At 40.1% G+C, this 15,685-nt stretch overlaps 4 protein-coding genes across 7 annotated transcripts; 1 reads left to right on the forward strand and 3 right to left on the reverse strand.

Moving 5' to 3' along the window:
- Positions 1-23: 23 nt before the first annotated feature.
- LOC127240156 (putative glucose-6-phosphate 1-epimerase) lies at positions 24-3,377 on the reverse strand. The gene is made up of 9 exons (XM_051258656.1): positions 3,171-3,377; positions 2,930-3,061; positions 2,467-2,541; positions 1,811-1,873; positions 1,575-1,732; positions 1,355-1,486; positions 997-1,099; positions 758-857; positions 24-662 (listed from the first exon to the last, which is right to left on the reverse strand). Exons 2-9 carry the CDS (start codon positions 3,014-3,016, stop codon positions 445-447), a joined length of 936 nt encoding a protein of 311 aa, XP_051114613.1. The 5' UTR covers positions 3,017-3,061; positions 3,171-3,377; the 3' UTR covers positions 24-444.
- Positions 3,378-3,397: 20 nt separating this feature from the next.
- On the forward strand, positions 3,398-5,986 carry LOC127240154 (putative pentatricopeptide repeat-containing protein At3g01580). Its single transcript, XM_051258651.1, has one exon. The coding sequence runs from the start codon at positions 3,533-3,535 to the stop codon at positions 5,720-5,722; it is 2,190 nt and encodes a 729-aa protein (XP_051114608.1). The 5' UTR covers positions 3,398-3,532; the 3' UTR covers positions 5,723-5,986.
- LOC127240155 (altered inheritance of mitochondria protein 32-like) lies at positions 4,968-8,378 on the reverse strand. 3 transcript variants are annotated; one of them, XM_051258653.1, is made up of 7 exons: positions 7,953-8,378; positions 7,146-7,231; positions 6,545-6,844; positions 6,340-6,423; positions 5,986-6,234; positions 5,291-5,495; positions 4,968-5,180 (listed from the first exon to the last, which is right to left on the reverse strand). In XM_051258653.1, exons 1-6 carry the CDS (start codon positions 8,340-8,342, stop codon positions 5,447-5,449), a joined length of 1,158 nt encoding a protein of 385 aa, XP_051114610.1. In that variant the 5' UTR covers positions 8,343-8,378; the 3' UTR covers positions 4,968-5,180; positions 5,291-5,446. The 3 variants fall into 3 exon arrangements, with proteins under 3 accessions (XP_051114610.1, XP_051114611.1, XP_051114612.1); XM_051258654.1 differs by having other exon boundaries at positions 5,276-5,495; XM_051258655.1 differs by lacking the exon at positions 5,291-5,495 and having other exon boundaries at positions 7,953-8,377.
- Positions 8,379-8,854: 476 nt separating this feature from the next.
- LOC127240118 (uncharacterized) lies at positions 8,855-10,758 on the reverse strand. 2 transcript variants are annotated; one of them, XM_051258592.1, is made up of 3 exons: positions 10,561-10,758; positions 10,343-10,462; positions 8,855-9,223 (listed from the first exon to the last, which is right to left on the reverse strand). In XM_051258592.1, the coding sequence occupies exons 1-3, from the start codon at positions 10,594-10,596 to the stop codon at positions 9,044-9,046; spliced, it is 336 nt and encodes a 111-aa protein (XP_051114549.1). In that variant the 5' UTR covers positions 10,597-10,758; the 3' UTR covers positions 8,855-9,043. The 2 variants fall into 2 exon arrangements, with proteins under 2 accessions (XP_051114549.1, XP_051114550.1); XM_051258593.1 differs by having other exon boundaries at positions 10,545-10,745.
- Positions 10,759-15,685: the final 4,927 nt, after the last annotated feature.

Raw genomic sequence — 15,685 nt, forward strand, 5'->3', positions numbered from 1 at the left:
AACGGAACAAAAACCTGCAACTGCTAGCACAAAAATAAATAAATTAATAAATAAAATTCATGTTTAACAAAACCCTGAAGAAATTCGATTTGTCCGAAAGCCAAGAGAAGACAAGACAAGAGAAGCCCCAATTATTGTTCATAAGTAGCAGTTTTAGGGGTAGGATCTACAACAAGAAACCTCACTAGAAAACAAGCAGGATGATGAAGAATATGGGGATGGATTAAAATGGCTGCTGCACATATTATATTAGTATGTATAATAATAATGCAGCTCATATAACCAACCACCTCTAGCTTATCTACCATCTCTCTCCCTCTCCCTATATATATATATGTATATGTGTATGTATGTATGTATGAGCCACTGATGATCATCAGCAAGACCAGCAGTGAAGCTCTTATAGATGCTAAAATGCCATAACTGAAATCATAAGGCATCCCATCAGATGTGGCCAAGAAGGACTTTCCGGGGATCGAGCTGTCCGCTGCAATAGCTTGAAGAGACAGTCGACAGCTCCTGACGGCCCTTCCACTCTTCAAAGGGTTTCAACACTATAGGAGTTTCGATAGCAGCAGAGTCCACGCGTAGCATTGTCTTGTAGTCTTCATCGCCCAAGTCTGGAAGTGCCTTCGCCACTTTGTCCCAAGGGTTCCAAACAGCTGCATTTCATCACTCTTCAGTTCAGTTCAGTTCAGTTCACATGGAATGACTGCAAATTTCTTGTAAAGTACAAGTAGGAAACGTAAAAAGGAACCTGCATCGCGCATCCCATCTTTGCGGAGTTCATAAGTTCTCTTCTTCTCATGGTCTATTATGGCTATTTTTGTGGGCGTGCTTAAATAGACCCTGTCAATCTATGAAGAGAAAGAAAATATAACCACGAGTGGTTAATAGAAGCATCGAATGTTGAAGACTTTTAGGTCCACAGAAAAACCAAAGTCAATTCTGCACGAGCAAGTAAACATGGGACAAAAATGCAATAAAATATATTACCTCACCGTCAAAAGTGATTGCATCTGCCTGTTCTGTATACCTTTCCCTCTGTAATAAATTATCAAAGTAATCCAGCGTCTCCAAGCCCTCAACACGAACTTCACTGCAAATCAAATGGGTATCGTGCAGTCGATCTAAGGGGGAGCATAGAACATCTAACAAATATACCAGCTACTGCATCTTTAAATGATTTGTCTGGTGATAGAAATTTGCCTTGATGCAAAATAAACTAGTTCATACCCTCCCAATTGAGTGTTTCAAGCAGGTATAGGTAAGAAAGGGTAATGATATAAAACTGCAGTCACAAAAATGGTGAAAAAAAAGGAAGAATGATGAGTGGTAGATTTAAGAGGTAAACCTGACATCAGACACCTTCAGGTAATTGCACAAAGCAAAAGTGAATGAGAAGGCCTTGTTGTCAGTATTTCGAACACGAGGGATCAAGGTGAGCTTGTGAGCACTCAAGGAAATACGCAGTCGCAACTCAAACCTGCAAACAGCGCAAGAAAAATGAAATATGAACAAACTTTATAAATGAAATCATTTACCAGACATCACCGAATTCTTTGGATTCTCACCTGTGTGGCCAGGTCTTCAGATCCTCATCTGTGGATTTTAGAATAATATCCACAGTGGATTGGTTGGTGGCAGGGGGTAGAGAGGAAGGGGAGTCATCCACTGACCACAACCTATTTCTTGCAAATCCATGTTGCTCAAGGGAACCAAAATGGGAAAACTGAATGCGCAGGGAACAGAAAGAATACATTCAACTGATGTAGAAACAAACACTTTTCTAGTTAAGTTAGAGAATGACCTGTGGAAAGCAAATTGGAATCCCACCCCTGACGAATTTTGGAGGCTGCGACTTCAACATTGCCTGTGACCCATGTTATACACATATCCGATGAGCAGGGCATGATGGAAAAAGCCATACCATAAAACACATACCCAGATATATACTGCTGAATAAGTATGCCCGACATTTTCATCCATTTAGTCCATTTTCTTGTAAACAAAAATCTATCTGTTTAGCATCAGACAACTAAAAATGCCATGCTAATTGCTTCAGAAAATTTCTATCTAGTTAGTCCATTTTTCTTGGAAACAAAAAGCTATCTGTTTTGCATCAGAAAACTTCAAAAGACAGTTCATTGAATCCAAAATTCTCAACCCATTTAGTACATTGTTGTTGTACGCAAAAGCTTATTTGCAAAGAAGACAACTGAAAACAGCTCACCCACTACATCAGAAATATCAAGACCTTTAATTCAAAACTATATCTTCCACATCAATTCAACTACAATCATTTTATGCAATCCCAAACCCGCACCTTTAGTAACAAAATATATGCATCCACATGTTCACAGAAAAAAAAAAAAAAAAGCAGATTAAAATACATGGAATCGAACAACTATTATTGTCATCTAAAAGATACAGATAACACTAGATGGTCAACAAAAACATTTTTACCTTACTGCTCATGAAGAGCATTTCTTGTCTTCTTTCATTCTTCCAGGAAATCACCTGCCCACCATACAAGAGCACCTGGCATGATCAATATATAATAATGGTTAGAGTATATTTCACTCTCCAATCCCCATCCATTAACACATGAAGCTCAATCAGCCCAAAATATAAAAGGGATTGCAGCAGGCTCAAACAATGCATTCTGAATTATAAAGCACAATTTTTACTAATATCTTTATGAATCATTTCTTTTAAGCAATTAATTAAAACTCCTCTTGGAAAAAAAAAATACATTGGTCTAATTTCGTAACAATTCATCTTCTTTATAGCAATAATCGATGATTGCACCTGAAAACCTAAAGATCAATTTTAAATTACAAAAAAAGGACAAATTTCATCGACTAATCCGTTATCGTTTAACATTAACATAAAAGAGAACAAAAACAAGGTTAAGAAACCCACAAACCTCGGCAGTCGAACCACCGGGCTCTGATAATATAATTCGATGCGATCCATCACCGTCCTGAATCACATTCGTCGAAGGCGTGCTCATCCTCAATTTCTCCCTCAAATAACTTTCAATTGGCAGCACCGTACCCTTTCTCCCACACGTTTGTGCACCAATAAATACCACAAAATTCAAGTAAGGAAAAATTATAGATCGATTAGTGGAGGTAAAAATTTGAAAGCGGCGGATTCCTTCGTACCTGAAACCTCCGGAAACTTCAATTATACGGACAAGAAAAACAAAAATCTGGAACCAGATACAACCGAATATCGATGTAGCCGATTGAAGAATTAAAGACTAGAAATCAATCATATACATTGAGCGCAAAAATATTGATGATCGAATCCAGTAATTAATATAATAAGGAATCGGTTTCGAGTTTGAAGAACAGGCCACCTACTTCTTCACCCCGTGAAGAATCTCCATTTTATCGACGAAAATGAAAATTCATTACTCTATTTATTTTTATTTCTTCTATCTCTGAGGTAAATAATAAAATATAATATAATAATATGTAAATCGTTTGTTACTAAAACAGCGCAATTGGGCCTTACGTATTAAATGGGCCTATTGTTTGGGCTTCATGGGCCTCACTGTCTTGAAATACTACAATCTGCTGTAAACGGGGATTTTGTTCCAGTTCGACGTCCGTACATGGTCTCTCGTGAATCACTCGTGAAGCTTTTCGAATCCTGTAGAAGAGGGAAATGCTTGAGCCAGCTGCATTCCGTGACGATCAGAGCAGGACTGACTGATGATATTTTGGTTGCATCGAAATTGGCTGAGTTGTACTCGAAATACACCTCGTTCCACAACGCTTGCAAGGTGTTCGCCGAAATTCCTCAGAGGAGCGGCCATGTCTGGAGCAGCATTCTCAGGTGTTACCTCGAAGAGAAAAGGTATAAGGAGATTCTGCTTATCTTTACTCATATGTTTCCGAATCAGAAACCGGATGCTTGCGCGACACGCGTCGCGCTACAAGCTTGCGCGGAGACGAAAGCATTTGGTTTGGGGAAGACGATACACGGCTTCGTGAAGAAGAAGAGTAATTTCAGCAGCAATTTGTTCATTGGAGCGTGCTTGATCAAAATGTATTCCAAATTTGGGGAAATGGATGATGCGCTGTGTGTGTTTCGAGAATATTCGAATCCGGATAAGGTCCTATGGACGGCAGCCATTGCAGGGTGCAAGCTGAACGGTGCACCAGCAATGGCCATCGAATTATTTGCACGAATGGTAAGGACTAAAGAGGTTGGGGTTGTGCCTGATTCGATCACCCTCAGCAGCGTCGTATCTGCCTGCACGCAGACGTCTGACTTGCGATCAGGTAGGAGTGTTCATGGCTATATGATCCGGACGGGTATGGACTATGACGGCTTGTCTTTGTCGAATTCGTTGCTGAGTTTATATGGGAAAACGGGTTCGGCGCGTTCTGCAGCCAAGTTATTTGAGAAGATGGAAGCTAAAGATGTGATATCATGGGGCTCGATGGTCGCCTGCTACGCCCATCACGGCAATGCTTTGGAAGCTCTCGATCTTTTTGATGATATGGTGGCTAAAGGAATCGAGCTCAATGCCGTCGTTTTGATCAGTGCATTGCAAGCATGTGAGGCTACATGTGATGTAGAGAGGGGTCGACGAATACATAAACTCGCTGTAAGGGAAGGGTTGGAATTCGATATATTGGTTGCCACCGCGCTGATCGACATGTACATGAGCTGCTGTGTACCCGACGATGCGATTCAAGTGTTCAATCGGATGTCTGAGATCGACGCAGTTTGCTTCTCTGCTCTGCTGCACGGATGTGTTCGCAACGGTAGGGCATATAAATCCCTTGTAGTGTTCCGGGATATGTTGGCCAATGATTTTCGACCCGATGTTTTTGATGCGGTGAAGGTTTTGACAGCATGTTCGGAGGTAGGAGTTCTTCAACAAACGAGTTGCGTCCATGGTTTCACGCTCAAGGGCAGCTTAAGTAACGATCCCCACATCATCGTCTCATTAATAGAATCTTATTCAAAATGCGGTAGCTTGGGCGACGCCATTGTAGTGTTCGAACATAAAATAGACAGAGATGTTGTTACCTGGAGTTCCATGGTTGCGGCGTATGGGCTTCATGGGAAAGGCCTGGAGGCTCTGGAGCTATTTCGTCAAATGATCGAGCATTCTTCTGTTACACCGAATGATGTATCTTTTGTTTCGATTTTATCTGCGTGCAGTCATGCCGGTCTAGTTAGGCAAGGCATCGACATATACAATCTTATGGTGAAGGACTATAAACTGCAACCAAACACAAAGCATTACGCGATAGTAGTCGACCTTCTTGGCCGGGCCGGTGAGCTAGACAAGGCCATGGCATTTATAGCTCAAATGCCGGGGCCTGTCGATGCCAACGTATGGGGAGCATTGCTTAATGCTTGCCGTATTTATCACAACACGGAGATGGGAGAATTCGTAGCAAAGAAACTGCTCGAATCAGATCCTTGTGAGGTTAGTCATTACATATTGTTGTCGAGCATGTATGCTGCAGACAAAAATTGGGTCGATGCAGCTCAAGTCCGAAACAAAGTCAGACACAAGGAATTGAAGGTTGTCTCAGGCCAAAGTGTAGTAGAAATAAGGGATAGAATCTGTACTTTCGTTGCCAATGACAGATCCCATCAAGATTTTGTGCAAATACATGAAATGCTAACATTACTAGAAGAGAAGATGGTGTATAACGATACCCATCAATTTAATTACCATGCTTAGTATGACCTGTAAAGCTGTAAAGAATAAATCTTGTCCTAGGGACTATAACTAGCATATGAAAAATCATTTGATCGATATAAAACACTCAATACCCAAGGCAAAATCTCAGAAATCTTGGTGCTAGACATCCTTACACATCTTCTTTTCTTTGTATCAGCTCGTGTACACTGATTTTTATTTGCATAATCGTGCATTCCCACAAAAAACATAGGGCATATAACTTTCCACCTTCTACAATACTTAGCAATGGCTTGTTTGTTTACCTGGCCTTTCGGTAGAACCCGTAGGCAACAGCCACAGCGGCCACAGCAGTAACCAAACCTACTGTTGTGAGGACACGGCGCTGCTCCAATTTCGCCGTCCAGCTTGAGAGCCCAGCCTTCTCCTTCTCGCCATTGTTTTCTTGGCAGCAACGGAACCCACTATTGCTACCCTGGCAGCAGGTTCCATTAGCTGCAAGCTCAGATACCTTGCCATTTTCAGGTTCTTTAGCATTTTGCGTCATTCCACCCCTGCAATAATTGTATCCAAATTTCAGTTTCCACGAATCGCAGTAGATCCTGAATGGCATAATACTACTCAGTTATTGAAGAAAATAAGGCGAAGGGGACCGATACCTCCAAATCCGGTCAATGATTTGTCCATTGACAATTTGTTTCTTGATCAAGTCAGGGACATCATTAGGTGTGACATACCCATACCTGCACAAAGGGGCAAGAATCATTCATATACCATCATGATTGAGATTTTTCAGATACCGTAGATGATATCCAAAAGATACAATATAGTAAGACTTGACACATATCCAGAATAAGTCCTTACCAATTACCATCAACTTTTCCATCACGTCCTGCACTAAAAATAATCACATTCCCCGCATACTTGTGTCCCCCAACATGTGAGCAAGCAGCCACAGTCACTTCCTCACCCAACTCCTTGTTCCCAATCTCCCTAAATTTTTCAACCAGAATAGGGCCACAGACACCACATCTGTTGTCACGTTTGCTATGAGCGCAAACAAATACATAGGAACCATCCAACTGCTCCGCCGATCTATGCCAAGGCAGCTCTTTAACGAGTACGTCTTCAACTAAGCTATCTATCTCTGAATCTTGCACACCCCTTCAGTAAACAAAGGAAAGGTGACTCATGACTCCATTGTGTAAATCATCATTCATTCGTTACTTACAAACCAAAATAACTTAATATATGATGCAAAAAAAATTAACAAACTCCAGGTTTGAAGCATTATTTAGAGCCAACAGTCACAGCACAGCAGATATTGAACTAAGTGGGAAACGTTTTCAGGTTTTTCCAGTTAAAAGCTGAAAGACTCTTCAGCATATAGGCCTTCACAAAACCAGCATAACAAGGTTTGCATACAGAAAATCCACTGACGTTCATAGATCAACTGTATTCATACCTATATATAACCATATCCGGGAAAATCAGTATATCTCCGCTCGACAAATTGGCCTCACGATATTCCTCAAATATGGTCATACGAGTCTGCAAATTTCAATAACATGGAAAATAATGTTAACCACCGACTATAAACAACTTAAACTGATGTGGCCATAAAGCTATTGTACTAAATAACATGAGTAAACAGATGTAAAACTGCCGGCCCAACGAGACAAAACTATCAACGATGGATAAGGCATCTAAAAAAATCATGAACAGGCCTTTTCTAGCTATGTATCTACTGCATGTATAGAAAAAATATATCTATATATATATATATATATACACATAGGTACCTGTGTTCTACAATTTGATTACTGTTAGCAAATAGCATGTTGAAAGTAAATCAACTTTTGTATTTGAAAGATAAGTGAGACATTCATTCAAGCTGCTTCTGTCTAGCAACAGAAACTAAACACAAGCAAAGCCCAAGCGTAATGGAGGAGCTCCATGGAAGAAGCTCATAACGTGCAGGTGAAGAATAACAACGACATAAAATTAACATTAAGATGCATCACAACCCAGCTTCCGCTGAAAAAACGATAAGCCTTCTCGGAGAACTGATATCAAACAGCAGAAAACCGAAACAAAATCAAATTCAAACCCCACTCCCAAAAATAACGCAAGCCGCTGAATTGTGCATACTTCCCAATCATCAAAACTATTTCCATCAATGTCTAACTACATGTAAAAACCGGAAAACTAATAATAATAACAACCAACAGTAAAAACACGCCGAAATGAGCCTCAATAGACCATCACGGACCTTAAGTTTGATTTCATCTTTACGAGCTTTGAGAGCAGCAGCAAACAATCTAGGGAACGAATCGTCGACGGAATCCTCAAGGCGTGGAGGCCAGGACTCTGCAGACCCATAGCAGAGGAACACGTGACGATCGTAGGGGTCAACGGTTCCAGCAAGTTTGCTCTGATACATCTCATCTCGGTCGAAGCCGTACTGGGCGATCATCTTCTCTTTGGTAACGATGTCGTCCGACTCTCCTGCCATGGTAGAGCGGCGAAGCGGTTGAGGAGTAAAATGAAGGAGGAAGCTGGAGGAGCGCGCAGAGAAATTTCTAAGATGATTTGTGGAGTAGGAGAAAGAGAAGAGAGATATACAAATAGCTGTGCCTGCCCTTGGGCACCGAATGCGCATCGTCCCCCAACCCAAGCCCTAGCCACCTACCCATATACTCCGTAGCTGGCTAGCTAACCTCAATCATAGACATTCGGGTATGTAAAAATCAGCTATGTAAATTACCTGACAGCTTGGACCTCAGGTCCTCTCTCAGTAACGTGGATTCTTACGGAGCCTGCTCATTCTCGCCGTCACCGACACTGTTAACTCGGAAGTAATTATTATTAGAGTAAAAATCATTTTTGTCTCATTCTAACATGGTAATAATCAATTTTAGTTTTATTTAAAAAAAATTATCAATTTTGATCTCATTCATCTTTTGAGTTATTCAACTGATCGTTTTAAAGCCAACACTGCCGTGTTCAGTCCTAATCAACCGATTTGAGAATAAAATTGATAAATTTTTATTTGAATTGGACCAAAATTGATAAATTTTTTTTGGAATGAAACTAAAATTGATAATTGTGGTATTCAACTAACAAAAATAATTTTTGCTCTTATTATTAATTAATAATAATTAAAAAGAATAATAGCGGACAAAATGTTCCTTGCACGCCAAGAGATGAGATATTTACTTGTTTCTTAATAGACAGGAGAATTATTTAGTTGGTAACTGAAAATCCATTAATTAAAATAAAAATCTAGTGAGAAAGCCAAATGGCACACGATAGACATACAAATAAAAATGTACATACATACATACATACATACATAGAGGTTCAAGATTGTTGAAGCAAATTCTCCAAATACAAGTTGAGAATGTATCTTCCAGTGGACAAGACATCAAGCCTTTGCTCACTGGGTTCATACTTCCCTCTCCGAAGCTGATACCGGTGCGTCACCGCCGATATCGTATACCCTCGCCCTTCGATCGTCACACTCTCCCCACACTGCAGGTTCTGCAATCAAAACCATCGGAAGTACGTGTAAGATGATCCAACAACAATCCCTGATTAATATAAAAATGTTACCGAAAAAGGAAAACCCGAGGAAAATATGTCAGTGTCTATTATTCAACAATAGTATGGGTATGGCATGAGTTCAAAGAAATTCATTCATTTTTCTACAAATACTACTTCACAAGCCAAGGGTGGTTGCCATAATGGGATTGAGCCACCAGGTAAGTGGTTTTTGTAGATTTTTGTAAACTACTACAACTAATTCTGAGCAGATGTCTGCAAGGATTTGTTGGAAAGAGATATCAAACAAATCTTTGACATTCAGTTGAGATTTTTGGTAATGCAGTGAAAATGCTCATTTCATTATTTCACCATGAGGTTGATGAAAGAAATGACAAAATATTTGCAACTTCTAATAAGAATATTAGGTACTGCCGATTTTCAGGAGCTAATATATCGAATGTTTTTTGAAGTAACTTTCTTAAGGCATGCAAATACAAGTAAAAACTTTGAAGCTTTTCTTTACATGTTCAATGCATCGCAGACTAGTAGAGGATCACAGTGATTTAATCAAGCTGATAATGTAGATGATAAGCCCTTGAACATATCAAATTCAATTTCTCAGTGGCTTTCTTTTTATGCATATAACTCCACTGATCATTTCAATAAATTGCTGACATACTTAATCTGCAAGACTGCAAGGCAATCAATCTATGATGTATGAACATAGTAGATATGTTTTCACCAGGATGATTTCATCCAAATCTTCATACTTCCTTCTTCACTAATTTCTTATTTAATTCTTCTTCTCATACATAGTTGTTTCACTTAAATAATCTATTATTAAGCAAATTACTATTGAAACTTATACCCATTTACTGTTGTAATCAACAATGTCACTGTAGCCTCTTCACATCAGCTATTTACATCAGCCAAATTATGTTCATGTCACAATGAACCAAATATTAAGCAGGGGAAAGGGGAAATGGCTATTGCCATCAAACTGAAATAGAAATTTCAAAATGAATAAGCATTCAAACCTATCAATGAGCATAAGATACAGACTAATACCGACAACAATGTAAGTATAATTGTCAAAATTCTCATCAACATATTTACCGGGGGAAAGCAACGAATGCCGAGGCTCTTCGGCGGAGGGGTAATTTCGATAACTTTGTAAGGAAAATTTTTTTGCCCTCCTCTCTCTTTGTCCTTCTTTCTGCAGAAAATTTGAAGCATCTGCAAATGTAATATCGCGCGAATCACTGCACGCTCTAAACTAGAAATCAATACTTGGATAAAAAACCAGAAACAAGCATACAAATTCCGATTTACACCTTCCGCGATGTCGGGAAGCTGGAAACGGTAGCCATTCTGACGCGAGCTGGTTATCTTTTCTCTTCCTGCTCAATTCAATTCAATCCAATTAATCCGTTTTCGCTCTCTGCGACTAGAGAAGCCAAACGAGATTTTTTTCGCCCTCTGGCTCTGAGATCCATTAGCTCAAAAAGTTAAAAGTCGTGTTCGTATTCGTGATGAATCCAGCGATTTCACCCAGAAAATGCGTATAATTTCTGTGGCTGTAATCTTTCCTCGTGGCATAATGAAAATTGGAACAGTAAGATACTGTTGGGCTTGCTCTTGCATAAACCATAGTAGAATAGTCACGGACCGAATCCGTGATCGGAGATAAAGAGAGAAAGAGCCAAAATTCGGAGGTTAGTCCGAAATTTTATGGATAAAATTAGAATTTGTACGAAGTAATTGGGGGATGGTAAATGGTAGATGGTAAGTGAGGATGGATAGATTATAGGTGATAGATGGTGGTTGGGTGATAATTGGATCTATTGGATCTTGACCATCCATTTCACAATGGACTTGTATGAATAAATGGTACTGCTCATTTGTAAATCATCAACTTGAGAGTAATAGCAAATGTTTTTTCTCACTCTTTTCCCACTCTATAATTCTTGAGCGTTCTTGATGGTGTTCGATGAAAGGTTGTACTAGCGACCTCTAAGTGTCCAGAAATTACTAGGCTGCATGAAAGGTGTTTGAGGAATAATTATGCGGTCCGTAACAAATGGTATCAGAGTTTTGTTCGAACCTAAGTCAATGAGGGATGCGATCCGCCTAAACTTATGCTTATTTAATTTCTTTTGACGCGAAGGTAGCTAGATATAGGAGAAACAAAAGAAAAAAAAAAAAATGCTAAGTGACTGCAATAATATTTAGAATAAAAAACATTAATTTTAATTAGACACGCATTTTTGTAATTTTCACACTATAAATTAATAGTAATTCTTTTACCAAAAAAAAAATATATTAAATCAAATATTCTTTTTTATAAAATATTATATTATAGACACTTTTTAGTTTTTACTACTTTTTTTTAATATTCCAAAAGTTTTTATATAAACAAAACTTATTTTTATATAGTATATTTATAATAAAATTACTATACATTACAAATAAAAATAATCAATTAAAGTATAGAGTACATAACATATGGAGTTTACCGGGTGCAAATCAACTCTCTAATCATATGAAATTAAAACTTACACTAAAAAATTAATTTCTTAAAATTTTGGGGTCTGTCGCTACAAGTGGCGGTTCCAACTTAACGAATATCAATGAGGGTAACACCAAGGGTGCCCATGAAGGAACACACACAGCCGGAGGAACAAGCATGGTGTCTCCGTTGATGTTACGTCGGAGTCAAGAGTTGAACGAGTGGAACAATTCTTGGATGGAAATTCTGAAAGGATCGACGAAGTCGATCAACATCTCGATGAGGTCGAGAAGGAGTTGCGTGAAGAGTTGATGAAGTCTCTTGCGGCGGGAGTAGACCAATGCCACAAAGGGGTGGAGATGGCAACGTGCCGTCTCGAGTTGGCCCGATGGGAGAAGGAGGTTGTGGTAGAGCCGTCCGTGATAGCTAAAATTTGTTGAAACATAATTTGTACATTTTCACAGGGAATTTATATTTGAAAATCAATGAGTGGCTGTTTATAGAAGGCATTCACGTATACTCTTTTTACTGGTAAGTTTTCAGGTCGAACACAGGAATTTTAAGTCATGAATTTCAAAACAAGTATAGATTATGAGAAAGCGGCGAAAAATGCAGTAAAGGACCCGCTCTGCAGCGGATCCAGATTTCTAGTCTAAGGAAAGCGATAAGTGAAAGCGGTAAAGAGTGAGCGGAGGCGAGCTGGGCGGAGGTGAGCGGTGAAGTGCCAGCGGTAACCGAGTGAACGAGAGATGATCGGATGCGATAACCGAGTGAACGAGCATGAGCGGATGCCGATTACCGAGTGAACGGGACATGGGCGGATGACACGATATGTATATATGTATATATGTAAGCGGTGGAGAGTGATGGAGAGATGTTGTGTCTGACTTGTCCGTTACTTAATGGCTAGGTTTTCCTGGATGTAATGAGCGAGCAATGTAAGTGTGTTAATGGAGGTATATGTATAATACGAAAGTGGTGGAAGGAGATAATGTAAATATATAAACTGAATTGTAAAAAATTCTTAACACTGGAATTTGACCTTAAGGGATTTACAACAATACTTCAATAACACCCAGAATTGGAATATTATAACAAAGAAACCCTACTGTCACTAGGAATTTCTGTGACCTAATAAACCACCGTCTATGCCCCATGAATTAGTGGCTTTACCCTTCTATCACATCTTTTTAATCAAAATTGAATTTAGAACAGTAGTTAATAGGTCGAAAAGGCTCCCGCGTACTTAACTACATTGAACTACCTTGAAAATGCTTTTGGCAAAAGACAAGGCTTAGATAATCAATTCTTCTCATGCTCTAAACCAGTGAAATAAAATTCTTTAAATTCAAATTTTATTTAAGTATGAAGAGAATGTGGAAGAAATATAGATGAAGAACTGAATGATATTTCGTTACTTACTAATAAAGCTGGAAATGATAAAACTAAAAAGCTGTAATTGAAAACAATAAGCTACTCTAAGAAAACGGTAAAGTCTTGGCCAAGGGAGAAGGGAAATCCCTACTCCCTTGGCCATTCACGTGGAGAACTCCCTTACAGGGTTGGAGCTCTCGAAGAACAGGAAAACAACTAGATTGCGCAGAAATTAATTGCTAAAATACTCCAGATCAAAGTATATGTACATAGAGATGTCTGACCATATTTATAGTAGGTGAAAAAGGAATAGTTGCAAGCAGTTGCAAAGTAGTTCCAACCACTAGACAGTTAGGCGGTTGATGACAGTTATTCTGTTGAAGCAGTTGTTGGCCATAACTCCTAGGGTGTCTGCTTCGTTTGCATAGGATAGTAAGGACTCAGATCTTCCTCGCTTTCCGGAGGGCTGGAGGGCATCAACTCAGCTAGGCTTGCTTGTGCTGGCTGGAAATAGAATGGTTGTACCGTTGCAGTTGGAACACTAAGTGAATATCTGCTGTCATTATGCAGCGGTGGGTGTCTAGACCGTCGCTTGCAAGTGGAAGAGACTGTCGATTGCGAGTGGTGGAAGCTACCGCTTGTCTCTCTTGCCGTAGTCATTTTTAGGTGATGCAGTGGTCGCTTGCGAGCGGAAGTGGCTACTGCTTGTGGCGTCTGCCTTAGCTTTTCTGGCACCAGGATACCTCTTAAGAATGGCAAAAATTGTTAATAATCTCAACAATGAACTCTGGATCATGCCAAGCGATATAGATCAATAATGTATGCCATTAACAAGTTATTATGATGGTTTTTTTTACAGAAATTCGAGTAATACACAGTTTTGTCAAGCTAAGAATATGCTCATATTTGGAGTCATAAATCTGCGATGCAAGATGAGCTTGCAACACTTAGACCGGAAATTTCGGAATTGCAAGCTTGTTGTCTGATTGGAGGAGTAGCGGTGGCACCTAGAGTAAAGGTGCCACCGGAGTACTACGTGGGAGTTCGGAGAAGTCGGGTAATTGATACATTTATTTTTTATGAGAAACGTTACCTTAACGCTATAGGTGTTGTGGGGGATGTAGCCAAAGTACACACGACATCATTATTCTTAAAAAACTTGGCGCTCATTTGGTTGAGGCGTAGGAGCGAACTTGCCCAAGATGGTGAGGCCATCATGACGTAGGCAATGTTCAAGTTCGAATTCAAGGCAGAGTTTGAACCGATGAGGGCTGAAAATGAGGTAAGGGCCAAGATCTGTTGGTTGACACACCGGGAATGGCATTTGAAAGAATATATTGATGAATATGCCAACTTACTACTTGAAATCCCATCGATGATGCGAGAAGAAGCATATTCGGGTTTACCAAAGGATTGAGGCCGTGGGCCAAGGGGCGGGTCGTGGATAAGTGCCCGGAAACTGTGAATGAAGCAATGAAATATGCTTCATGATTGATTGAGTTCCAACGGAGGGAACCGAACAAGAGTGATGACGGGTGGAGAATGATCTCGGACAAAAGTGGGGGAGATGCGCCGAGATTCACCCCACGACCATCCCGACCTGAAAGTGAACGTCAAACACCTAGGGTTGCAATGAGGGATTTTTCCAAACCGGGACCGAGGTATGAGGGTTGTTTTATTTGTCAATCAAAAGAATATTTTGCAAAGGATTGTCCGAACCGATCGACCGTTGCTGTGGTGACTGAAAAGACTAACCCGACGGAAGAACGAGTGGCGTGCATGAAAGTGGAGGGTGATGACAAAAACTATCGAGGATGGATGCACATGAATGTCGAGATCAATGGACGCTCGTACTTGTGTTTACTCGACTTGGGGGTGATTGCGAATTACATGAGCAAAGAAATAGCTCACGAGTTGGGTTTGCAATAAGTGTCGTTGAATGGCCAATTCAAGAGAGTAAATAGTGCATGGACACCTTTGATGAGAGTGGCAAAGGATGTGCCGATCCAAGTTGGAGATTAGAAAGGTACGGTTGATTTCAATGTTGCCCCTATTAACGAATATTTGGTGTTCTTAGGCATGAGATTCATCGAGCAAACCAAGTTAGCAATGATACCGCACGAGAAAAAATACACTATCATGGAGAGAAGCATGCCGTGCGATATCACCGTGTATCGGGAGAAGAAGTTGGCGCCAAAGCAACTCGAAAGATGATTGATGAAAAAAGATCCGATGTTTGCAGCTATCATTAGCAACGAGGATCTCCCGGGTGATGAGGTCAAGAAGGCCGTTGCGCCACCTAAGGAGTTGGAGGGTGTCCCCAAGGAATTCAAGGATGTAATGCCAAACGTGTTACCGAAGAGGTTACCACCTTGACAAGCGGTTGACCCCATTATCGACTTGGTGGAGGGTGCAAAATCGGTATCTCGACCACCATAACGGATGTCACTCGATGAAACGACCGAGTTAGGGAAACAATTGGGGAAACCTTTAGAAGCAAAGTTTGTTGTCCCGTCAAAAAGCCCTTTTGGTACACCGGTGCTCTTTCAACGGAAGAGGAATGGGATTTTTCGTAT

Source organism: Andrographis paniculata, unplaced genomic scaffold, assembly GCF_009805555.1.
Source record: "Andrographis paniculata isolate CXL003 unplaced genomic scaffold, ASM980555v1 Contig79END, whole genome shotgun sequence".
In the NCBI taxonomy this organism is placed as follows: Eukaryota; Viridiplantae; Streptophyta; class Magnoliopsida; order Lamiales; family Acanthaceae; genus Andrographis; species Andrographis paniculata.

Coding starts and splice junctions, on each gene's coding strand:
- LOC127240154 (XM_051258651.1), top strand. CDS start 3,533: ATGGGCCTATTGTTTGGGCTTCATGGGCCTCACTGTCTTGAAATACTA.
- LOC127240118 (XM_051258592.1), bottom strand. CDS start 10,596: ATGGCTACCGTTTCCAGCTTCCCGACATCGCGGAAG. Junction 10,463..10,560: donor GCTTCCCGACATCGCGGAAG/GTGTAAATCGGA, acceptor TTACATTTGCAG/ATGCTTCAAATTTTCTGCAG. Junction 9,224..10,342: donor GCATTCGTTGCTTTCCCCCG/GTAAATATGTTG, acceptor TTTTGATTGCAG/AACCTGCAGTGTGGGGAGAG.
- LOC127240156 (XM_051258656.1), bottom strand. CDS start 3,016: ATGAGCACGCCTTCGACGAATGTGATTCAGGACGGTGATGGATCGCAT. Junction 1,487..1,574: donor CTGAAGACCTGGCCACACAG/GTGAGAATCCAA, acceptor CGCTGTTTGCAG/GTTTGAGTTGCGACTGCGTA. Junction 858..996: donor CAATCACTTTTGACGGTGAG/GTAATATATTTT, acceptor TTCTCTTCATAG/ATTGACAGGGTCTATTTAAG.
- LOC127240155 (XM_051258653.1), bottom strand. CDS start 8,342: ATGCGCATTCGGTGCCCAAGGGCAGGCACAGCTATTTGTATATCTCTC. Junction 7,232..7,952: donor AAGATGAAATCAAACTTAAG/GTCCGTGATGGT, acceptor TGAAATTTGCAG/ACTCGTATGACCATATTTGA. Junction 5,496..5,985: donor GGGTTCTACCGAAAGGCCAG/GTAAACAAACAA, acceptor TTTTGTCTGCAG/CATACATGCTCGACAACAAT.